General features: G+C 39.4%; 1 protein-coding gene across 1 annotated transcript in view; it reads right to left on the bottom strand.

Moving 5' to 3' along the window:
• Window positions 1-18: 18 nt before the first annotated feature.
• The window catches only part of dnah3 (dynein axonemal heavy chain 3), a 150,834-nt gene continuing 125,190 nt past the window's right edge, over window positions 19-25,662 (bottom strand). The window contains exons 50-59 of the mRNA XM_063059569.1: window positions 22,616-24,757; window positions 21,953-22,178; window positions 18,707-18,951; window positions 18,343-18,459; window positions 17,914-18,071; window positions 14,840-15,007; window positions 8,911-9,053; window positions 6,625-6,829; window positions 5,525-5,662; window positions 19-458 (exon numbers count right to left, since the gene is read on the bottom strand). Of these exons, the coding sequence (XP_062915639.1) occupies window positions 105-458; window positions 5,525-5,662; window positions 6,625-6,829; window positions 8,911-9,053; window positions 14,840-15,007; window positions 17,914-18,071; window positions 18,343-18,459; window positions 18,707-18,951; window positions 21,953-22,178; window positions 22,616-24,757 (3,896 nt within the window). The 3' untranslated portion in view covers window positions 19-104. The remainder of the gene's footprint in view (window positions 459-5,524; window positions 5,663-6,624; window positions 6,830-8,910; window positions 9,054-14,839; window positions 15,008-17,913; window positions 18,072-18,342; window positions 18,460-18,706; window positions 18,952-21,952; window positions 22,179-22,615; window positions 24,758-25,662) is intronic.

A 25,662-nucleotide genomic window follows, 5' to 3' on the forward strand; every position in this document is an offset into this window, starting at 1 on the left:
AGTGACAGACTCAGCTTCATAAATGGTGTGTGCACAAGTGTTTTTGATGGCTTTAAAAGTAGATATTATCAGTCATATTTTTGGAGATTTAAGAGTTGACACATTTAATCATCCAATTGACAAAGTGCTGCCACACCACGATTTATCCAGTGCCGTTCTGGTCGATCTGAGGAAAGTTCTATTGAAAGAACATAATTTGTTGAATGGCCTGTCGTCGATAATGTACCTCTGCGAGCACTGGTTTTATAAACAGGACAGTAATAGATATTTTCATGCAGAAATGTAGCACTGATTCCTGGCTTAAGCCAGATAATAGGCATAATATCGAACAAAATTTTGGGATGTGACTCTCCAATAACCATCTTTTCCCTATCCCAGCGAGCACCTTCCAAAAATAATCCCTTAATATATGCTCCATCATTTGGTTTTCGGTCCAGATTAGTTTCTTCTTTCATTACCTAGAGAACGTAGCAAACAACATTTGGTTAAATGTTTTGTCTAGATTCTAAGAAAATACTTGCATAAAAATGAGAATATTAAATTGTTTTAAATAAAATTCTTAACTATGTTTAGGTTAAATCAATATTAAATATAAACCAAGTAATACAGATACTTCTCACTTCCCAATAGTGCAGTAATAACTGACTGAAATGGGCAAGTTTGACCCTTATCCAATGTATCGAGGTATTTCCTAATGAGTCTCTGCAGGTGTTCACACAAATGCCAAACTTGCTGACGGTTATTCACCAGCATTTATCCTTCTTGTGGATCCCAGAATGGGACCATGAATTTGTGAACATTTTCTCCTATTTTCAGTAGGGAATTTAATCTGACAAAAGTGCCCTTGAAAAAATGTTATTTTATTTATTTAGAGATAGAGAGTATTAAAAAAAATTACTGTGCTACCCAGCAACCTACCAATTTAACCCTAGCCTCATCAAGGATCCATTTTTATGTCTACATACATTCTCCAGGAGCAGCTGGATGAAACACACACACACACAGGAAGGAATGTACAACTTGCTGACAAAGAAGGCTGGAACTGAACTCCGACACCCGGAGCTGTAAATAGCATCATGCTAACTGCTAGGCTACCACGGTGTCCCACTTGGTTGGTGGCCAGTTGTAGAGAACAGGTTTTTAAAGATAACAGCAATAAATATTTTCATTCAGAATTGTGGCACTGTTACAAGTAGAAAACACTAAAATACTCAGGTAGTCAGGCTAATGTGTGGACAGAGGCGTAGAGTTAATGTCTCCAGTTGGAGATCCTTTGTCAGAAGTTGAGTTAAAAGCTTATAAAGCTGTAAGGAGAATGGGGACAGGGGTTCTGATAGGTACACTCTACCTCCTGCTTCAAATTATCCACCATTGTTCCTGGACCAAAAAAGACCAAGATAACATGCCTGAATGACTAGTGTCCTGTCACACTCACCTCAATAATAAGCAAATGCTTTGAGAGGCTGGACAAGGACTACATCTGCAGCTTGCTACCACCCAAACTGGACCACCTACACAATTTGCCTACTCACACAATTGATGGACAAATAACGCAATAGCCACAGCTCTACACAGTCCTTACACATCTGGAGAAGAAGGATGCTTATGTGAGAATGCTGTCTTAGACTACAGTTCAGCATTCAACACCGTAGTTCCATCCAGGCTCAACAAGAAGTTCAGAGACCTTGGCCTTGACCCTGCCTTGTGCAGCTGAATCCTGGAATTCCTGTCAGATTGCCAGTAGGTTGTAAGAGTGGGCTCCCTCACCTCCAACCTTCTGACTCTCAATACAGCAGCTCCTCAGGGCTGTATACTAAGTCCCCTCCTTTACTCCCTGTATACCCATGACTGTATTGCCACCCACAGCTCCAATCTGCTAATTAAATTTGCCAATGACACTACATTGATTGGCCTTAAACAATAATGAAGTGGCCTGCAGGGAAGAAGTCATCTCTCTGACACAGTGGTGTCAGGAAAACAACCTCGCCCTCAATGTCTCAAAAACAAAGGAGCTGTTTGTGGCAAACAACAGGAATTCTGCAGATGCTGGAAATTCAAGCAACATACATCAAAGTTGCTGGTGAACGCAGCAGGCCAAGCAGCATCTATAGGAAGAGGTGCAGTCGACGTTTCAGGCCGAGACCCTTCGTCAGGACTAACTGAAGGAAGAGTGAGTAAGGGATTTGAAAGTTGGAGGGGGAGGGGGAGATCCAAAATGATAGGAGAAGACAGGAGGGGGAGGGATGGAGCCAAGAGCTGGACAGGTGATTGGCAAAAGGGAATACGAGAGGATCATGGGACAGGAGGTCCGGGAAGAAAGACAAGGGGTGGGGGGGGCCCAGAGGATGGGCAAGAGGTATATTCAGAGGGACAGAGGGAGAAAAAGGAGAGTGAGAGAAAGAATGTGTGCATAAAAATGAGTAACAGATGGGGTACGAGGGGGAGGTGGGGCCTTAGCAGAAGTTAGAGAAGTCGATGTTCATGCCATCAGGTTGGAAGCTACCCAGATGGAATATAAGGTGTTGTTCCTCCAACCTGAGAGGCATCACGGGCATCACTTCACCTGTGAGTCGACTGGGGTGATATACTGCGTCCGGTGCTCCCGATGTGGCCTTTTATATATTGGTGAGACCCGACGCAGACTGGGAGACCGCTTTGCTGAACATCTACGCTCTGTCCGCCAGAGAAAGCAGGATCTCCCAGTGGCCACACATTTTAATTCCACATCCCATTCCCATTCTGACATGTCTATCCACGGCCTCCTCTACTGTGGAGATGAAGCCACACTCAGGTTGGAGGAACAACACCTTATATTCCGTCTGGGTAGCCTCCAACCTGATGGCATGAACATCGACTTCTCTAACTTCCGCTAAGGCCCCACCTCCCCCTCGTACCCCATCTGTTACTCATTTTTATGCACACATTCTTTCTCTCACTCTCCTTTTTCTCCCTCTGTCCCTCTGAATATACCTCTTGCCCATCCTCTGGGTCACCCCCCCCCTTGCCTTTCTTCCCGGACCTCCTGTCCCATGATCCTCTCGTATCCCCTTTTGCCTATCACCTGTCCAGCTCTCGGCTCTATCCCTCCCCCTCCTGTCTTCTCCTATCATTTTGCATCTCCCCCTCCCCCTCCAACTTTCAAATCCCTTACTCACTCTTCCTTCAGTTAGTCCTGACGAAGGGTCTCGGCCTGAAACGTCGACTGCACCTCTTCCTATAGATGCTGCTTGGCCTGCTGTGTTCACCAGCAACTTTGATGTATGAGCTGTTTGTGGACTACAGGAGGAATGGAGATGGGCTAACCCCTATTGACATCAATGGATCTGGGGTTGAGAGGGTAAACAGCTTCAAGTTCCTCAGCATTCACATTAGCAAGGACCTCACGTGGTCTGTAATTCCCTCCCCCTCCCTTCCTCTATCCCTATGTCACACTACCCCCTCCCCCAGCTGCCTATCACCTCCCTCATGGTTCCACCTCCTTCTACCACCCATTGTGTTTTCCCCTATTCCTTCTTCACCTTTCCTGCCTATCACCTCCCTGCTTCCCCTCCCCCACCCCTTTATCTTTCCCCTTACTGGTTTTTCAGCTGGTACCTACCAGCCTTCTCCTTCCCACCCTCTCCCCCCCCCCACCTTCTTTATAGGGCCTCTGCCCCTTCCCTCTACAGTCCTGATGAAGGGTTCTCGCCCAAAACGTTGACTCATCGTTTTCACGGATGCTGCCCGACCTGCTGAGTTCCTCAAGCATGTTGTGAGTGTTGCTTTGACCCCAGCATCTGCAGAGTATTTTGTGTTTAGAACATTTATAAAGACAGGTGTGTTAAAAGGGCCCGAAGGATCATTGGGGACCCAAGTCATCCCAACCACAATCTATTCTAGCTGCTACCATCTGGGAAATGGTACCACAGCATAAAAGCCAGGACCAACAGACTCCGGGACAGCTTCTTCCACCAGGCCATCAGACTGATGAACTCACACTGACTTGAGTGTACTCTATATTACATTGACTGTTCTATTTATTATAAATTACTATGATTGCACATGGCACATTTAGGTGGAGACATAACATAAAAATTTTTACTCCTCACAAGAAATAAAGTCAATTCAATTCAATCCTCCAAACCTTCGCAGTTTTACAAGCTTCTTTTGTTATCTTCAGTTGAAAATGTTGATTCTAGTTATCTTTCCATTGATGCAGCCTGACTAGCTATGTATTTCTAGCATCTACAGTTTCTTTTATTTTCAGTGTAAAACTAAACCCTCACTTAAACCAGATTACAGGCCTAACATCAAACACAATTTGTTGCTGTTCTTCTGTAGAAATCGGTTATTTTTGATTAGTTAAATGTTTTCAACTGACTTTAAAAGCGCTAATGAAGAGGATTGATGAGAGCAGGTCAATGAATGTTATCAGTATCGAATTATTAAAGGTACGGTGTGGTAATTTATTCAGGAAGATTAAGTTTCATTGGCTCCAGGGAGAAACAGCCAATTGGCTTGATGTAAGAAGTAAACAGTGATGGTGGAAGATTGTTTTTATGGACTGCAGGCCTCTGACTAATAGTGTGCCACAGGGACCAATGCTGAACTCATTATTATTGGTCACTTATATAAACAATTTGGATGAGAATGTATAAAGCACAGTTGGGAAGTCAGAAGATGATATTGTAGATAATCAAGAAGGTTATCAAAAACTACCAGCAGATCTTGATCAGCTAGGTAAGTGGGCTGAGGAAAGGCAAATGGTGTTAAACTGGGGGAAGTCAAACCAGCATAAGACTTTTAATAGTGAACAGCAGGGGTCAGGGATTGTGTTGTAGGACAGATGAACCTAGCAGTAAAAGTATGTGGTTCCCCGAGGGTAGTGTCACAAGTAGTGTCAGGGTGGTTAAGCTGGCCTTCATTGAGCAGGATAATGAGCATAATAAGTTGGGATAGTAGAGTTGTAAAACCATGGTGAGACTGCATCTGGAATAATGCGTACACTTTTGGTTCCTGTGTTATAAGAAAGAAAAGAGTATAAAGAAGATTTGCAAAAATACTACCAAGACTTGGGCTTGAGGTATAGGGAGAGGTTGAGCAGGCTAAGAGACTGAGGGCTGACATTTAGAGGTGTAGAAAATCATGAGGGACAGAGACACCAAGAAAGTACACAGCGTAAGGGAATCAAAAACAAGAGGGGACAGGTTTTAGTTTTAAACAAGAACCTAGGAGCAACATCTTCACACTAGTGTGTTTAAGGAACAAGGAAGTGGTTAAATGCAATAGTAATGTTTAAAAGACAATTTCGACAGCCTCGTGGATAGAAACTGTAAAGGAATGGGTGAAATGAAAGCAAATGGGAAGAGCTGAGATGGCATCTTGATTGGCAGGAATGAGTCAAGCCAAGGGGCCTATTTCCATGGTGTATTACTCTATGGAGATTCAAAATAGAAATGGATTACTCTATCAGACCTATACACAAAAACACTTGAAGAGGGAATGAGAAAAGGGGGGAACAAATAATTAACTTCAAATATCTTACCTCAAATTCAAATCCAATGTGGTCAATGGGTATGGTATATTTTCTTGCGTAATTTTGAGAGACACCAGTCAAAAAAGATTGAGTAAAGTAGAATCCAGATATCCAAAATACATTGGGAGCCCCTTTATTGATCCAATCCTATACACAAAAGATATTAAAAAAGAGAGCACTCAACAGTTACAGCAATGCCCTACTTCATGTCAAATAGCGTTTTGCTGCTCTAGATACAATGACACCATCAAATTCTGGCATCTTACATTTCACTAGCGCAGCACATTATGCATGAAAACAAATTCCTTTGGGGAAAAATGTTTAAACATAACACTAAGCAAGTTTCTTTTTCTTTAAAATAAGTGTACTCCAAAGCTAAAATAATAAGAGCTATTTATTAGCACAGGATATTTCAACAATGCTTGTTTAGGTCTCTGCTGATACTGTCACTATTTACAGTCCAAGAATTTAAAATATGAATAGGTAAGAGTAAATAAGAATTTTAATTGCACACCACAACCATCGTATTGAGATGCATTGCTATTTTCTTTTTTTTTGGCGTGTGCCTGCGTGCGTGCGAGTCTATGTGCCTGCGTACGCATCTGTGCATGTGCGTCCGTGACGATGGATTTTTCATGGCTTTTTCCAAGGTGCAGAGTGAGACAGAGAGACTGTGTAGCGCGCCACTCCCCACACAGACATTTTCACAGTATTTTCCCTTTGTTTTACGAGGTCGAGTTGTGGTCTCGACACTCAACCCAGCACTGATGGAAAGCGTACTCGGGGGCCGACCCGACCAGTTTCGAACCTGGGAACCTCCACTCCTGGGTCCGGCGCCGATGTCGTTGCGCCATCAGCCAGCCCGCATTGCTATTTTCTAATGGTTAATATGATTAAAGACAGCCTTGACAGACTATGTTAGACATTGGTTTTAAAGTAGAATGCTTCTTAACATTGCTAGCATTAGAATAGTTATTATTGCTAGTAAGGTCCTCTATTAATGCAAGATATTCTACAATATACTATATTCTATGTTTGTGTACACTATAATAATATTAAGCAATATAAATATTATTTGTATATTATATATCCAAATTAATATCAGTTACCTGGAAAAACTGTAATCTTGAAAGAAGATCTACCACATAACTGCCCAATGGTTTAAGAGACGGATAGGATTTTGCTGCCCACATGTTTGGAACTTTGCCTACCAGCATACTATCAAACACATTCTCCAGTTCAGAAGACATTACCACAAGTCCTTTGATAGCTTTACGTATATTTATAAGACTGCTACGTACAACTTTGGTGAGCCTGGAAGTATAAAAGTCAGATACTTTAAAACTAAAAACTAGTATTTAATGCAAAATTGAGTATTTTTTTAGCATTACTGATGAGACATAATGGTGAAATATTTAAGAGGAGTCTGAGGGGAAGCTTCTTCACTCAGTCTGAAAGTGTGGAGCAAGCTGCCAGCAGAAGTGGTGGATGCAGATTGAATTTAGCCATTTAAGAAACATTTCGATAAGAGCATAGATGCAAGAGGTGTGGAGGGCAATAGTCCAGGTGTGGGTCAATGAGACTAGGCACAATAATAGTTTGGTACGGATCAGATGAGGCAAAAGGCCTGTTTCTTTGCTATAGTACCTTATGACTCTGACATCTTGCCAACACAGAGTGCAAATGGGCCATTCAGCTTGTTCATTAAGATCAAGGCTGGTGATGATTATGACCTGAAATCTGCAGTATTTATTCTTCACCACCTTGCTTATTTAGAATCAACCTGTCACTATCTAACAAATATTGAAAGACTCTGCTTCTATCACTTTGAAAATGAGTTGTAAAAGCTGATAGTCCACAAAGAAAAAAAATTCCCTCATCTGTCTGAAATGGGTGATTCTTTATTTCTAAACATTGACCTTTACTTCTAAATTATCTCTAGCATATCCATTCTTTTAAGACAACCTGCCCATTACAGATATATTTAGTTAATCGTCCAACTAAACTTCTTCTTTCAAGAAACACGATATACATTACTCGTGATAAGTCTCCTTCATGCCCTAATTAGCTGCTGCACCTGTAATTTGGTTTTTTGTAAATCACGTAAAACAGTTTGATCCCTCAGCACTTAGATCACATTGCTCTTGCTCCAAAATGGCACTTTCACATTTTCAGTTCAGTTCAGTTTTCGTGTATTGTCATTTAGAAATGCATGCATTAAAAAAATTATACAACGTTCCTCCACAATGATATCACAAGAAAACACAGGACAAGCCAAGGCTAAAACTGACAAAACCACATAATTATAACATATAGTTACAACAGTGCAAAGCAATACCATAATCTGATAAACAGCAGACCATGGGCACAGTAAAATAAAGTCTCAAAGTCCCGATAGACTCATCATCCCATGCAGGCGGCAGAAGGGAGGAACTCTCCCCACCATGAGCCTCCAAGCGCCGCCAACTCGCCGATGCAGCACCACTGGAAGCACCCGACTGCAGCGGACTCTGAGTCCATCCGAAAACTTTGGGCCTCCGACGAGCCCCTCTGACACAGCCTCTCTGAGCACCATCTTCTGCCAAGCGCTTCGACCCCGCCCCAGCTGCCGAGCAACAAGCAAAGCCGAGGACTCGGGGCCTTCTCCTCCTGAGATTTCGGACCACACAGTAGCAGCAGCAGCGAAGCAGGCATTTCAGAAGTTTCACCAGATGTTCCTCCGTGCTCTCACGTCCGTCTCCATCAAATCAGGATTGCGCACGGCACCCTGCTTGACAAATAACAGACATCACCACCAGAGTGGCCGCTGCGAGCTGTGTCGCGCCATCTTCCCTCGAAAAGTATTTTCATACTTTACACACTACCAGATATTACCCTTTCATTCAAACTATATGTAATCCCTCTAGAAATCTTTCTCTATAAAGAGACACAAGAAACTGAAGGCGCTGGAACCTGGAGTAAAAGCAAACCAATGGAAAAGCATAATGTGTCACGAGCATCTGTGGAAGCAAAGGGATGGTCGATATTTGAGATCTAAAGTGGAGGCTGGAAAATCACTGGCAGCTAGAAGGCACTTGTGTCTATTTCTATTTAAATAAGATCGTAGGTGGCTTTCCGCTGCCATTGATGGGTGGTTTTACAATCATAAAATTTCCCAAACCATAAACTGCTCTATGGCAGCGATTGTATATTGAAACACTTGCTCACACTCGGTCTAGATTGAAGTATAAAGTAGAACTTGTTCATTTTTTCCACAGTTCTTCCCTTGAAATTATTTAACCTTGTACCCAAAAACAACAATGTTTATTTAGTTTACGATCACAGCTTTTGCTCTCAAATAGAACTTCTCTTTTCGAATGTGATATTTTTGTAAATAAATCATTTTCATTACATACCTGTTGAACCTGATAAGTTCTTGTCTGAGTACTGTATTCATGGACTCATTATACACCACTGGATACTTTGCCATCACAACTTCCAAATCAAAATCATTAGGAAGTTTAGATAAAATGTCTGCAGCGAGGTCTTCAACAACTTCCTGAAATTATAGTAAAGATCCATTTAAAGATTTTCTTATACCTCAGTTTAACTACAGAAGATGCTACAGTGTTGTAGCAGTTTTGTTCAATTCTTAATTTTGTTAATTAATATTAAGGAAATTTTTCCAAACTATTTCTTTAAAAATTCCTTATTTGCTGCTAAAGACAAGCCAGAGCATCACAGTTATTCTATTGTCAATACAAATTACAATATTAATTCTTAAGAAATCAAAAAACTATGAAAGAAATGTATGTAAGTGCCTTTCTTGACTTCGGAATATTCAATACTATGCTGTATTAACTAGCTGTAACTTGAAATACTGGAGGTATTGGAAATCCGAAATAAAAACAGAAAATGCTCTAAACACTCAGTAGGTCAGGCAAAGAGTCGACATTTCTGATCCATGACGTTCCAACAAAACTTGGATATATTAGAAGTAAAACCAGCAGGTAAACCTTCTATCAGAACAAATATTCAGAACTATTGTACCTGCCAATGGAAGGTTCAATGACTTTGATGAATGGACAGCAGAAGAAATACAAAACTTCCGGCGAATAGAAATGCTTGAAAATTCCTCTTTGCTGGGTCTGTATCAGTATGATGAAATGCACTCAATTTGCCTGGCTGCATTTAGCTGCAACAACACTCATGTTGTCCTAGATACCATCTAGGACAACTTTGCCCCATTGATTGTTGCCCCAGATGACACTCCAAATAATTCACTTTCAGTACCATAACTACTGCATGCACTATTAGCAAAACTTATCAACCAGCCCGATAAAACCTTTTCAAATGGTAACCTCCACTACCTTGAAACACAAGACTGTGAATGTTTGGAATGCCATCAGCTGAAATTCTCCACCTTCCTAAGTCACACACAACTGTACTGGGAATATATTGCCATTACTGAATCTAAATTGAGCACCTCTCAGCCCATCTGCTTCATCATAAGACAACACTGCTCAAGAAGCCAGCTCTCTACCATCTTCTCATGGACAAATAGGAATGAGCAATAGTTGCTGACTTTCCCTTGACACCCACATCCTGTAAATGTACCTCTAAATAAAATTCCAACAGTCAAGGGAATTGGGAAGTCCAGAACAAAGGATTATTCTTAGATTAAATCCAAGAGGTTATGTACAGAGTCCCAGGGAACAGAAATTGTGGAATTCAATTTCAGGAGTCGGGATTTAGATGATAAGATATAGAAACAGTATTAGGCCATTTGCCCCATCGAATCTACTCTGCCATTTCATCATCACAGAGCCATATCCCTCTCATCTGCCTATATCTTCCTATATCGCTTCATGCCATGACTAATCAAGAATCTATCAATCTCTGCCTTAAATATATCCAATGACCTAGTCTCTAAAGCCACCTGTGACAATAAATTCCACAGATTTACCACACTCTGGGTAAAGAAATTCCTCTTCATCTCCAGACTGAATAGACATCCCACTATTCTGAGGCTGCATCCTCTGACCTTAGACTCCCTCACCATAGGAAACATCCTCTCCACATCCTCTCTATCGAGCCCTTTCAACATTCAATCAGTTTTAATAAGATCCCCCCTCATTCTTCTGAATTCCAGTGAGCACAGGCCCTAGAGCCTTCAAAAGCTCCTCCTATGATAATGTTTTCTATCCTAGAATCATTTTTGTGAACCTCATTTGAATTCTCTCCAATGTCAGCACATCCTTTCTAACATAATGGGGTCTAAAACTGCTCACAATATTCCAAGGGAGGTCTCACCAGTGCCTTAATAAAGCCTCAACATTATATTCTTGCTTTTGTGTTCTATTGCTCTCGAAATGAAAGCTAACATTGCATTTGCCTTCCTCACTTCCTTTAGGGAACCCTGCACGCAGACTCCCAAGTGCCTTTGCAACTCAGATTTTAGAATTTTCTCTCCACTTAGAAAGGGATCCATCACCCAAATTACAGACAAATAACATAAAAACACCACTAGGCACCAGCAGACAACTGGAAAAGGCTCAATTTATTCCCACTCTTTGCCTCCTGCCAATCAGCCACTATTTTTTCCATACTAGTAGCTTTCCTGGGGCTCTTAACTTGCTAAGTAGCCTCATGTATGGCACCTTGTCAAAAGCCTTCTGAAAATTCAAGTACACAACAACCACCAATTCTCATATCTCTATCCTGCTTGTTATTTCTTCAAAGAATTCCAACAGATTTGTCAAGCAAGATTTTCCCATAAGGAAGCCATGCTAAGGCCAATTTTGCCATGCACCCCAAAACCACATCCTTAACAATCGACTCCAACACCTTCCCAACCACTGGCGTCAGACTAACTGGCCTATATTTTCCTTTATTCTGCCTCCCTCCTTTCTTGAAGAGTGGAGTGACATCTTCAATTTTCCAGTCCTCCAGAAAGATGCCAGAATCCATTGATTCTTGAAAGATTATTACTAATGCCTTACAATCTCTTCAGCCACCTCTTTCGGAATCCTGGAGTATAGTGCATCTGGTCCAGGTGACTTATCTACCTTCAGACCTTTCAGTTTCTCAAGCACCTTCTCCCTAGTTATGGCAACTTCACTCACTTCTGCCCCCTGACACTGCCAGTGTCTTCCACAGTGAAGACTGATGCAAAATACTTAATTAGTTCATCCGCTATTTCATTGTCCATCATCACTACCTCTTCAGCATCATTTTACAAGGGTCTGATATTCACTCTCACTTTAATATTATTGGCTAGCTTACTTCATATTCCATCTTTACCTTCTTAAAGGCTTTTAATTGCCTTCTGTTGGTATTTGAAAGCTTCCCAATCCTCTAACTTCCCACTAAGTTTTGCCTTACTATATAACCTCTTTTTGGCTTTGACTTCTCTTGTTAGCCATGGTTGTGCCATCTTTCCTTTAGAATACTTCTTAATACTTCTTCTTCTTTAGTTTGTACATATACTGTGCCTTTCGAATTGCTTCCAGAAATTCCAGTCAGCCCTACTAGTGTTTCCTTGGTCCTCTCTCATGCCTCTGTAATTCCCTTTACTCCATTATAATACTGATACATCTGAGTTTAGCTTTTCCCTCTTTAATTGCAAGATGAATTCAACCATATTATGATCACTGGCCCCTAAGGGTTCCTTTACCTTAAGCTCTCAATACCCAATCCTGATTGCTGATGCCCAAGTGGGCTCCACCATGAGCTGCTCTAAAAAGCCATATCATAGGCATTCTACAAATTCCCCCCTTGGGATCCAGCACCAACCTGATTTTCCCAATCAATCTGCATAATCGAAATCCCCTATGACTATCATAACATCGCCCTTTTGATGTGCATTATCTATCTACCATTGTAATTTGCAGACCATGTCTGCAACCATTCAGAGGTCTGTATACAACTCCCATCAGGGCCTTTTTACCCTTGCAGTTTCCTCACTTTACCCGTGACAATTCTTTTCTTTCTTTTCCAATATTTTTTATTGATTTCTATATAGAAGAATACAGAGTCCAAGAGAATACATACTATAAAACAAAAGAAAAAAAATACCAGATACAGTATATTGAATCACATTAATGAACCCACTCTATATTCATATAGATTAGATTAATTCGTATATTAGAATATAAACAATTTTATTAAAAAAAATCTACACCCACTACCAAAGTTGAAGCTGTTTGGGGGAAAAAAAAGAAAAAACACTTAACAGATAATAAAATATGCTATTAACCAACTTCTGTACTTTAACAAGAAGTCAAAGATTATGAAAATAATTTAAAAACGGCCCCCACAAATTTTGAAAATCTTGGTTAGATTCAGAAATTGAACAACGAACCCTTTTCTAAGTTTAGGCATGCCATAACATCCCGTAATCACTGAACATGATTAGGCGGAACAGCATCCTTCCATTTAAACAAAATTGCCCTTCTAGCCATAAGAGAGATAAAAGCTAGAATGTACAGATCAGATGTCTTCAAGATGATATCTTTCCTTCCAACAATACCAAATAGGGCAGTCAAAGGATTAGGCTTAAAATTTACTTTAAAGAGTACAGAAAAAGTTTGGAATATTTCCTTCCAATATTTTCCAAGACTTGGGCACGTCCAAAACATGAATAAATGAAGCTTCTCCATTGTTACACCTATCACAGTAGGGAGATATATCCATATAAAAACGAGATAACTTATCCTTGGTCATATAAGCCCTATGAACCACTTTAATTTGTAGGAGGGAATGATGAGCACATAACGATGAAGTATTAACCAATTTAAAAATCTCGTTCCAAGTTTCTTCAGAAATTGAGGTCTGTAAATCTTGTTCCCAAAGATTTTTGATTTTGTCTAAAGAATCATTTCTCATTCCCAACAACATATCATAAACCCCACAACAATTCTACACCTGCTGATCCTATGTCACCTCTTTCTAATGATTTGATTTCAATTTTTATCAACAGAGCCACTCCACCTCCTCTGCCTACCTGCCTGTCCCTTCAATACAATGTGTATCCTTGGACGTTAAGTTCCCAGCTATAATCTGAGTTTTCAACTATGTTAACCTTTACGATCAGATTGTATATAAATGCTTTCTCACATGAAAGGTAAATGCTATGCAAACTGGCTTATCTAATGAAGTGTTTCTATGTTGTAACTTGTGTGTAGACACATTGACTAGATTCACACTGATCATACTGTCCTCTACTGCACTATGGTTAATTGGCATTAATTATTGAGAAATCACTTTAAGATTTTTTTTGCATTTTTCCCTATCATGAATACCAGCTATTTCTACACACTCATGATGACAGTCATCTGGTAACACTTTTACCTCTGAGTCAGTTAGAGGGTTCAAGTCCCAAGGAGAGAAAAACAATTTAAAGTTCCACTTTAGTGGAAAGATGCCAGTATAACAGAATACTCTCCACTTGACTTGATGAATGTGGGTCCAACAAAAGAAAAAGATTGAGTGAAACTCCAGTGCAGTACCGTGGGAGTGTTTCACTGTCAAGAGGTATCATCTTTTAGAGGAGACGTAAACTAAAATCCTTTCTTTTCTTTCAGATATATGTTAAAAATGCCCTGAACTATTTAAAAGAACAGAGTGTTGTTAGTAAATGTTTTTCAAAATTATGAATTTCATATCATATAAGCCAGTGACAATAACTTTGATTATTCCTCAACCTACATCACTAACAAGAGAAAATTTGATCATTTTCAGGCTGCTGCCTGTGGGATATTGTAGATTAGCGGACACATTTCTTCAATTTCAATGGTAACTACAATTTAAAATATTTCATTAGCTGTAAAATAGCTTTGTGACATCACAAAGTTGTAAAAGGTACATTATAAAGGCAATGATTACGAATGGGCTGCCACAGCAAATCTTGAAGAAAAACTACACAACAAAAGCAGAGAATGTTGGAAACACAGTACCTATGGATAGAAAAATAGCGCTGAGGGTCCTTCAGATATCAATACAAAATGGCTTTTAAAAATGTGAAATATCTTAAACTCTTTACAGTGTCCATTTCCAAATAATTAGTTAGCAAATGTATTTTAATAATAAATTCATTACTATACACGAGAAAATCTGCAGATGTTGAAAATCAAAATCAATACACACAAAATTTTGGAGGAACTCAGCTGATGCTGCCTGGCCTGCTGAGTTCCTCTAGTGATTTGTGTGTGTTAATTAGTTACTATTACATTTTGGCTAAAGAAGGCAAAGTTGCAACATGTAAAATATGATGTAGTTATGCACTTAACCAAACACATCAGATTTTTCTACATAATCATCATCCTTCCCATTTTTTCAACTTACTTGAGGAGATTTACCACCACCTCCAGACTGCCTGGGAAGAGTCAGTAGCACCCCAACAAAGAGCTGATTTGTCTCCTGGTTATCTTTGGTTATATCAGCATTTTCATGAAGTCCAAAGACCTCTGGATGAGCCAATGCTGGTAGTTTCCGCAGATAATCTGTATAAGACTAAATATCAAGATAAAATACATAATACATTCAAGCAGAAATACATGATAACATTTTAAAAATTGATAAAAATAATTAATTCTACTAAGTACAGAATATGCAACTGAAACAACTTTTGAATTTTCAGATGATGCCTATGATGGGATTAAGATAAATGAGGAGAAATATTATATTCAATAGAAGTAAAACTAGGCATTGAGGGGTTTGTCATTTTTGATGAGGATTAGATACAATATATCCTGGGCTATTAAAAGAAGTGGCTCTCAAAGTCCAACCCCATGTCCCCATCGTCAGAGGTGGAAACGGGTAAGGCCAGCCAAGAGAGCTCTGGTGAAGCTGAATAGGCCAATCCCTCTGTATCATCAATGCAATGGACTCAAGAAGCACAGACGAACTCCAGCCATACCATTGACTTCAGAGGACAGTGGAGATGGGAGGTCATCGATGGACTATCCAACGGCCCAAATAAGTATTAAGAGAAGCAAAGGTGGAGATGAGTTGATTATGGGAAGGTCATGTCTGACTAGCTTGATTGAACACTTTGAGGGGGTGACAAAGAAGGTTAATGAGGGCAGTGTGTTTGACGTTGTCTGAAAGAATTACAGCATAGCCTTTGACAAGGTTCCATATGTAAGCATGGCAAACTGGATCCACAATCACTCCAGGGAGAAAGCAAAGAATAATGGTTGATAGGTGATTCTGTGGCCAATACTTGGTCCCTTGTTTTTTCTAAGATATATATTTTATAGTTTAATGATTTGAACCTAAATTTAGAGGATACGATAAAGGAGTTTCCAGATGAAACAACATGTGGGGGAAAGTTTTGAACTGCAGGAAGATGTTGAAGGTCTGGCTGTTTAGGCAGAAAAATGGCAAATGGAATTTATGGTAGAGAATTGTCAGATAATATATGTGTGGATGTGCAGCCTGAGCCAGGAAATACATGATGAATGGGAGGATATTCAGTGCTGTGGAGGAACAGCTAGATCTTTAGAGGGATGTGAAAAGATCTATAATGGTGGCAAGACAGGTTGATTAGATGATTAAATAAGTGTACTGGATGTTTCATTTATTATCCAAGGAAACTGAATGCAACACTTGCTAAATCACAGTTTGAATACTGCACACATCTCTGCTCACCACACTTCAGGAAAGATGTGAATGCACAGGAGAGGGTGTAGAGGTTATGAAAATGTTGCTCAACTGGAAACTTATCTATGAAGAGAGTTCCAACATGCTCGGATTGTTTTCTTTGAATAGAGGCAGCTGAGGGGAGATTTAATTAAATTACATGAACTAATGAGGAACATAACAAATAGTCTTGGAGTATGAGTTTCTGCGGAATGCAGAGATAAAAGAAGCTGTCTATTTTTATCATCCGTAACCTTACCACCATAAGTATATTCACCTTTAAGGATCAGGCTGGTTTTTATTAACTGGCGAGGACCCAATGGGCTGAAGGGTTTCCTTCTATATCATAAATATTCTATGATTTTATGATAAACACTATGGATAATGCCTGTCAGTGAAGCATTTATTTTAAAAACGTAGATCTCTCTTAGTAAGTTTTGATTGTCAATCTATTTATGAAGTATAAAATCAACTTATAAAAAATTAAAAAATCAGAAATATATGGAATAAGGACTATATTTTTATGGTGTATCGTCTTTCTCTTTTAATTATCTATTTTAGTTGTAAATTCACGTGACCATATTGGTTTCCTTGCACATCTCAAACACGTCCCAGTAGATGAACTGGCCTCTGTAAATGGCCTGTGGTGTAGGTAGATAGCAGGAGAATTAGGGAGAAGTGAGAGACAAGGGTTTACAGATAAGTAAGTTGGAAAAACTCAGAGCTGCCATAGATGCAAGGAACCAAGTGGCCTCCTCCCAGGTCATGAGAAAATAGGAGGTATGAAAAAAGCACGATCCAAAACTTTTATCAGAAGCAAAACTTTTTACCTCAGTGCAACTAAATTCAGAACAGAGTGTCTCTCAAAGTCTGCACTTTTCTCTTTTGCTTATTTTTCCCCCAAAACTGCCCATTTTATTGTATACTTGGTAACTATATGTGCTGTGTGCCAGTATGTACTGTGTTTTGCAGCTTGGCCCCGGAGGGACTTCGTTTTGTTTAGCTGTATACCTGCGTATGGTTGAATAACAGTAATACTTGAACTTGGTACCCAATGCACTCGGTCAACTTGGTAACCTAGCCTTTGGTCAAAATAATAATTGTGCACTGTATCTCTGAAGTTTCTTTATAAACTAATCTCCCAAGGAAAGAAGGTATTAGCTAAAGGCTGCCCTAAGTGCGTCAGCAGCTGTGTATTAGCCTCTTCTGGGAACTGTCACACTTTGTTGACTCTGAAATCCGTCAGGCTGCAGCTACAACTATAAATATAAGACATAGGAGCAGAATTAGGCTACTCAGCCCATCGAGTCTGTTCTGCCATTTCATCATGGCTGATTTGTTATCCCTCTCAATCCCATTCTCATGCCTTCTCGCTGTAACCTTTGATGCCCTTACAAATCAAGAACATATCAATTTCCGCTTTAAATAGACCCAATGACTTGGCCTCCACAGCCGTGTGCGGCAATGAATTCCACAGATTCACCATCCTCTGATTAAAGAAATTCCTCCTCACTTCTGTTGGAAAGAGATGACATTTTATTGTTTATATAGTCCTTTTAACTTAACAAAAATACTTCATAATGCTTCACGTGAACAAAAATAATCACATATTGTCTACTTCACATACTCTTCAAAGGAATGCAGAAGTAATTTGATACTATAAAACTATGACAGTTGACTAAGAAAAAGTCAGAAAACTTTCTCAAGGCTTTAACTCAAATTTAAGTTTATTAAATTAAAATGTTCTTACCTACTAATTTTACTTGTTAACTTACCTGACATGGACCATGTGATGGGACGAAATAATCATTGCCAGGTGCAAGCTTATAATGGTGCTGGGTTATTAATTCTTCATTGTATACAATGGATAGAAGAGATAAAAGCAGCCGCCTGTCTTTGTCATCTGTAACTCTGCCACCATAATTACATTCACCTTTAAGGATTGAAGAAAGACCAAACTTTGATTCAATTTGGAAACTGGGATTAACACCACAACCAAACGTTCCACTAAAATGATGATGCCGATACTTAATGTCAATGAAGAAAATAATTATCAATGTTCAAAATTCAAAGTAAATTTATTATCAAAGTACATATCGGTCACCATATACAACCCTGAGATTCATACATTTTTTCTTGTGGGCATTCACAGTAAATACAAGAAACACAACACATTCAAAGACTGAACCCAATAGGTCACTTGCCTGTTAAATACGTTAGAGCTTCTAGTGGTACCTCTTCATATTCATTCAGAAACATCTGGATCTGTCTCATGCTTATTCGCAGATCAGACTCATTAAATTCATAAGGAATATTCCAGCCTATAAAATACATAGCAAGCAGCACAAGGTAATAATGAAGTACACTCTAAGCACTTAGTCATTATCATAAACAGCAAATGTGTTATTTTTAATTTGAAAGTTATATGTAAAGTTAACTATTTGGCACCTAGAAAATAATAAATAAAACAATCACATGGGGTAAGTTACTTGTCACAAGTGTTTTAAAACTGTGAAGCAATTAGCCCTTAAATGGTTTTAAACCATTTCTCTAATGTTGGATACTCACCCAAAGGACCAAAGTTCCTTCTCTCTTGCACTAAAGCATGAAAAAAGCAAAGACCAAACAGGAGCTTTTGCCAGATTTCAGGTTTGTTACAGCTGGAGAAGAAGACAGTATCTGAGATCGGGTCATTGAGATAAGAACGCAACATATTTGCCCTGAGGCCCTTGGGTGGTTCATTTGTCATCTTCACCCCATTCTGGAGAATGCTGACAGGAAACTTGTCCGATGGGTAGCTGGTCAGCCACAACCTGAAATTATAAATCGGCTTAGTTGGCACAATCAGGAATCTGAAAATGCTTTGGATATAATTCACATGTTAAAAACATCTGCATTGTATCTTTTGCATCCAGATTTCCAAAACATCCGGGAAGATAGATAGATGGATATTTTATCGATCCCAAAGGAAATTACAGTGTCACAGTAGCATTACAAGTGCACAGATACACAAATATTAGAAGAGATGTAAGAAAGCATAAAAATAAGTTTCTTTAAAAATAACATGTACAAGATTTACAAGTCAAAGATTACAAGATCACTGCCCCGGCTATAGGCTGACTCATTATAGAGCCTAATGGCCACGGGTAAGAACGACCTCATATAGTGCTCTTTGGAACAGTGCAGTTGTCTTAGTCTATGACTAAAAGCGCTCCTCTGTTCAGCCAAGGAGGCATGCAGAGGGTGAGAAACATTATCCAGAATTGCCAGGATTTTCTGGAGGGTCCTTTGTTCTACCACAACCTCCAGTGTGTCCAGTTTGATTCCTGTAACAGAGCCAGCCTTTCTAATCAGTTTATTGAGCCTGTTGGCATCTCCCATGTAGATGTCATTGCCCCAGCACACCACCGCGTAGAAGATTGTACTGGCGACAACAGACTGGTAGAACATGTGAGGGAGAGGCCTGTATACTCCAAAGGACCTCAGTCTCCTCGGAAGTAGAGGTGACTCTGGCCCTTATTGCACACAGCCTCTATGTTGGTGCCTCACTCAAGCAGACCTAATGTTATAAGGTAAAGTTTGCAGCACTGCAATTAACAGTGGACACACCTATATGAATGTGAGTGAACCATTTATACTTTCAGACTAGTCTAGCTATTTAGTTAACTTATGGTTGTTCTGTGCATATTCTATGAAAATATAACACAGGTATGTTTAAAATGTGTTCCTAATTCATCCATTCCAACTAAAGAAACTATATTATTTATGCATGTGTTTCAGGAAGAATTGCATTAATGCTTCCTTGGATCTAAAAGATTGAAGGAATAGATTATGGTAAGGTGACATGAGGCCCTGTCATTGATAGTACAGAGAAGAATAAATATGACAAGTTCTTATGTGTATAGCTTCTGTTCCCACCATCCTCCCCACATTAGTAATTTAAAATCTTCTTACATGTTGTGCTTTAATAAGACCATAAGAATTAGGCCATTTGGCCCATCAAGTCTGCTCTGCTATTTCATCATGGCTGATCCAATTTTCCTCTCAGCCCCAATCTCCTGCCTTCTCCCCATATCCCTTCATCCACTGACCAATCAAGAATCTATCAACCTCTTTCTTACATATAAAAAGTCTTGGCCTCCACAGCTGCCTGTGCTAAAGAATTCCACAGATTCACCACTCTCTGGCAAAAGAAATTCATCCTTATCTCTCTTCTGAAAGGACACTCCTCCATTCTGAGGCTGTGTCCTCTGGTCTTAGAATCTCCCACCATAGGAAACATCATCTCCACATCCAATCTATCAAGGCCTTTCACCATCTGATAGGTTTCAATGAGGTCACCCATCAGTCTTCAAGTGAATACAGGCCCAGAGCCATCAATACTCTTCATATGACAAACCATTCAATCCTGGAATCATTTTTGTGAACTTCCTTTGAACCCTCTCCAGTTTCCTTTCTAAGCTAAGGGGCCCAAAACTGCTCACATTACTCCAAATGAGGCCTCACCAGTGCTTTATAAAGTCTCAACATAACATACTTGTTTTTATATTCTAGTCTTCTTGAAATGAATGCTAACATTGTATTTGCCTCCCTCACCACAGACTCAACCTGCAAATTAACCTTTAGAGAATCCTGCACAAGGACACTCCTAAGTCCCCTTGCACTTCATTTTTTTTTTGTATTTTCTTTCCATTTAGAATATAGTCAATCCTTTCATTTCTTCTACCAAAGTGCATGACCATACACTTCCTGACACTGTATTCCATCTGTCATTACTTTACCCATTCTCTTAATCTGTCTGAGACCTTCCATAGCTTCTCTACTTCCTTCAAACTACCTGCCCCTCCACCTATCTTCATATCATCTGCAAACTTTGCAACAAAGCCATCAATACCATCATCCAAGCCATTGACATATAATGTAAAAAGAATCAATCCCAGCACAGACCCCTGCAGAACACCACTAGTCACTGGGAGCCAACCAGAAAAGGCTATCTTTATTCCCACTCTTTGCCTCCTGCTTTATCCATGCTAGAATCTTTCCTGTAATACCATGGGCTCGTAGCTTGTTAAGTAGACTCGTGTGACACCTTGTCAAATGCCTCTGAAAATCCAAGTACACAACATCAACCAATGTTTCTATCCTGATTGTTATTTCTTCAAAGAATTCCAACAGATTTGTCAGGCAAGATATTCCTTTGAGGAAACCATGCTGACTACGAGCTATTTTATCATGTGCCTCCAAGTATCCTTAGACCTCATCCTTAACAATCGACTCCAACATCTTCCCAACACTGAGGTCAAACTAACTGGCCTATAGTTTCTTTTCTTCTGATTCTCTCCTTCTTGAAGAGTGGAGTGGTATCTGCAATTTTCTAGTCTTCTGGAATCATAACAGAATCTAGTGATTCTTGAAAAATCATTACTAATGCCTCAACAATCTCTTCAGCTATCTGCAATTTTTTTAAAAAATGACCCAGTTCATGATTTTTTTCCTCAAATTTTTTCATATTTATACAACTTTTGTTTGTAAACTTTGATTGATTGACAAAAAATCTGTACGCCATTTCCTCCACCTTACTCTTATAAAATCATTACTAACCATTCTAAAAATCTAGTCTAATCCAATCAGGCATTTTCAGGTTTGCCAAGATTTGATTGAGGATAAAAGCAAATGTGATATTTCTTTTAAAATGTGAATTGAGGTTCATGGTTTCCAGATATTTTGTCATGTTTTTGCGTTTATGAACTTATGGCACTTATAATCACCAACATTAAAAAAATGTATATTCAGCAAAATTAGAAATATTTGGACCTGAAGTTTTTGTTTGTGTTCTCTGGTGTTAACACTTCCTCACATATTTTCTCCAAAGTAGGCATCCAACTGGTTGCAAGGTGGCAGTTCTGTAATACGACCCATGTTCCAGATTCTAGAGCACCTTCTATCATTTCTGCTGCAATTGGTCCCTGGCCCTGACCAAGTGATATTGTTTGAGTGCCTTCGCCACCCATCCCAAGGTCATCTGCAAACTTTAGCAAACCTGTGACATGAAATAAAACACTGATAAACCTAATGCAGCAAGAAGCTATACAGTCATAAACATTTGTGATTTTTTCACATTTTTCCCAAGTACACAGCAGATAAACACTATAAACAAAAGGATACATTTCGACAACATGCGTACCTTCTGGTGGAAAAATAATAGAAAATCCTAAATGGTGGTGTCATAATTGAAATAAAATCAAAAATAAATTAAATTAATCTCACAGAAGCATTATTTGTACACTGAAATACTAGATGATGCAACATTAAACATCTGCAGCTTTTCCTGCTTACTATCTTTTCCCATTAACAAAAGTTTACAATTTGCTATTGTTCAAATAAGACAATGTAACAAGGATGAGATTAAAAGACTAAATTAGTTTTTGTTTTAACTCTTTGTTTTCTGCAAAATAAAGTTAATGGGATAAAGATTACCTGCCATGGGATCAGCTCCAGGTGAAAGAATAAATATCAAAGGTGCACAGCAATGGGAATCATTGTAACTACCAGCAAGATCAAAAGTTGGAGGTTCAATAAATGTTTTTCCCATGACGCTAACAATGAATTGCTGCACGGCTGGAATAATTTTGTCTGGTCGGAAGCATCTGATAATAATTAAATGAGCCATTCCTTTTAAGGAACTCCACTGATCAGGAAGAACCTCCTCATGAGGCTTTGCAGCATCGTAAATGACTTTCCACTTTGCTATGTTTTCAATCACATGATCCATCAAACCATATAGGTTTGGTAGGTTTGATGCCCGCACAATCTCCGCCCAGCTTTTATCCGATAGCCATTCAGAAGCTGGATTGGGATATGGGTTGTCAAGAGCTACACCACCAGTTAGCAAAAATCGCCAAACTTCGTCGTCAACTTCTCCTTTGCCTTTCATTAGACCCACGTTAAGAAGCAGTGAAAACAGCAGCTTGTCCTTCTCAAAAAGAGAACGGCAGACATTGTTATAAATGCTCAATGTGAAGGTTTCTGTTATAGCCGAAATTCTTTTTGTCACATCTTCACTCTTTTTACTGTTTGCAATTGCTTGCACATACAAATTAATGAACCAAGTTAGAGAGTACTGATACATTGGCTCAATGTGAGCCAAATCAGAGATACAAAAGAATATAATAGACGAATGCATGGCAACAGGTTTGTAACCCATTCGTGTAATGTCTATTTCTTTCTCTGTCGCACTTGCAATTTGCTGCTTCTCAGATATTTCTTCTGAAAGCAGTTTGGAAGAAGACAGAACTTTAATGGCTGTTTCATCTTCCAGGATATTTCCCTCTGATGATGACAAGACTTCAAGGATCTTGTCCTCTATCTCCTTGAGTTGCTTTTTGTTCTGTGCACTCTCTAATATTAACAGGTTCTTCTTTTCTTCCAATTCAGGTTTTTCTTTGGCAGCTACAATTCCCAATAATTGATCTTCCAGGCCCAGAGGTGTAATCATGAAGTTTAAGAGACAAACTTTTACTGCTACTTCAGGGAGATAGTGCGGGTTTCTCAAACGTGTTGTAATGTAGAATTTGAAATCATGCGAGTACTCAATTATATTTTCCCCTACTTTCATGACCTCCACCCCCTGCTGCTTAAACGTTTGTTTCAACAGTACTGGTTCAAGCATTGGATCCAAATCTTCACCAATATTTTCTAACAAGAGCGGGGTGCCAAACTGGATGGCATTTTCTAAACTTCTTACATAATTAGAGTCAGTTAATTTTATTACTCCAAGTCTATTGTTTTTCTCCATATTTTTGATCCATTTGTTTGCCTGACCTTGGGGATCAATCATTAAAGGCCACCTTCTTGAGTTAGACGTGATTATCCCATTGTCAATGGAAAATGCATCAACAGGCAGGCCTGCAATCTGCCAAGCACGGATTTTGACTGGATCTCCTAATGTGTTGCTTAGGGAAAAGTCATCTGTGCAAGGGATCATTTTCTTTTTACACAAGATCTGCCATTCATTTAGGCACTCCTGGCGGAAATCAACCGTGAAAGCCCCTAAATAGGCTACAGTGCCAGAAGACAGAAGCACATCACCAGTCAGATCTATGTATCTTATCCCTAACAGGCGAGCAGCTTCAGTCCATCTGTCCTTCTCTCCACCGAGCCCACCTATCAACTTCTCAGCACGCACAAGCTTTTGAGAACAGAGCTCTATGTTATCCTCTAAATCCTTCTTTTTATTATTCATAATTTCAAAATTATCATTCAGTGTTTGAAGCTTGTCCTCCAAAGCTTTCAGTTCTCCACGTTTAACATTGAGCATATCCATTTGGACGGCAAGTTCAGCCTCAGCAATCCTCAGCCTCTCACGTTTTGGTCCAACCACCTTAATCACACGTTCATACACTTCCATGGCTCTAACCCATTTACACAATCCTTCACAGGCAGAGGACACATTTTTAATAACAGATGGTTGAAAATCTGGGTGACCTATAAATCTTTCTCTGATTCTTTTCATGACTGCAGGCGGAATATTGTCCTTGTCATAGGTCTTCAGGCTTTCAAGCAACTTTAGGTCTCCAAGAACCTTCTTAGATGGACCCCAATAATCCTCAATCATTTTGCCTGTGTAAAAAATAAAGAAAAAAATTTAAATTGTACATATAAATACTTCTGTGTCCTTCCTGGTATAATTTCAGCATTTTTTTCCAAGTTCATCAGTGAAAAAACATGGAATAATATAGGGTATTTATTTCTCCAAAACAGACAGTGTTTTTGGATGTTTCTGGATAGGTCTCCAAAGATTTGTTAGACATGATTTTCTGTTCATAAAACTATGTTCCAATTCTGCCTAATCATCAGACGATTTTCTAAGCATCTACCACAGTGTTAGACTGAATGAGCTATGGTTTTCTCACCCTCTTCTCTGAAACGGTAGTGTTTCATTGGCCATTTTCCAGTCTACTGAGGTAGCTCCAGAATCTAACAAATTTCAGGAAATCTTCATTAACACATCCACCGCTCTACAGCACAGAACCAAGTTGACCATTGCATCCTCCCTGCTAGTCCCTCTTCCCACATTCGGTGCACAGCCCTCAAGTCCTTCCCTACCATATACCTGTCATTCAACTATACCCACCTCGACCAGTTCCTCTGACGGCTCATTCCAGGTACTCACCACCCTCTGGGTAAAGAAGTTACCTCTCAGGTCTCTCTGAACTCTCTCCTGTCTTGCATACGTGCCTTCTTGTTTTGGACTCCTCAACCCTGAGGAAAAGACTATGACCTTCCCATGCAGTCACAGATTTTAGTCATGCACATAATATTTACCTAGTTATAATCGCTTTAACCTCCCTGGCATATATTTTTAATGGTACTAATGACTTCAAATTCTTCACTGATGATAGAATAGTTCCTTTTAATTTCTGTTGTATTTAAGGCAATAAAGACACAAGTAAATGCTTCAGCCAATTTTCTTAATACTCTCTCCTGTCATTACTGTTAAGAGATCCATAATTAGTTTGTTATCA

The sequence above is a fragment of the Mobula hypostoma genome, chromosome 9, assembly GCF_963921235.1.
Source record: "Mobula hypostoma chromosome 9, sMobHyp1.1, whole genome shotgun sequence".
NCBI classification, from domain to species: Eukaryota; Metazoa; Chordata; class Chondrichthyes; order Myliobatiformes; family Myliobatidae; genus Mobula; species Mobula hypostoma.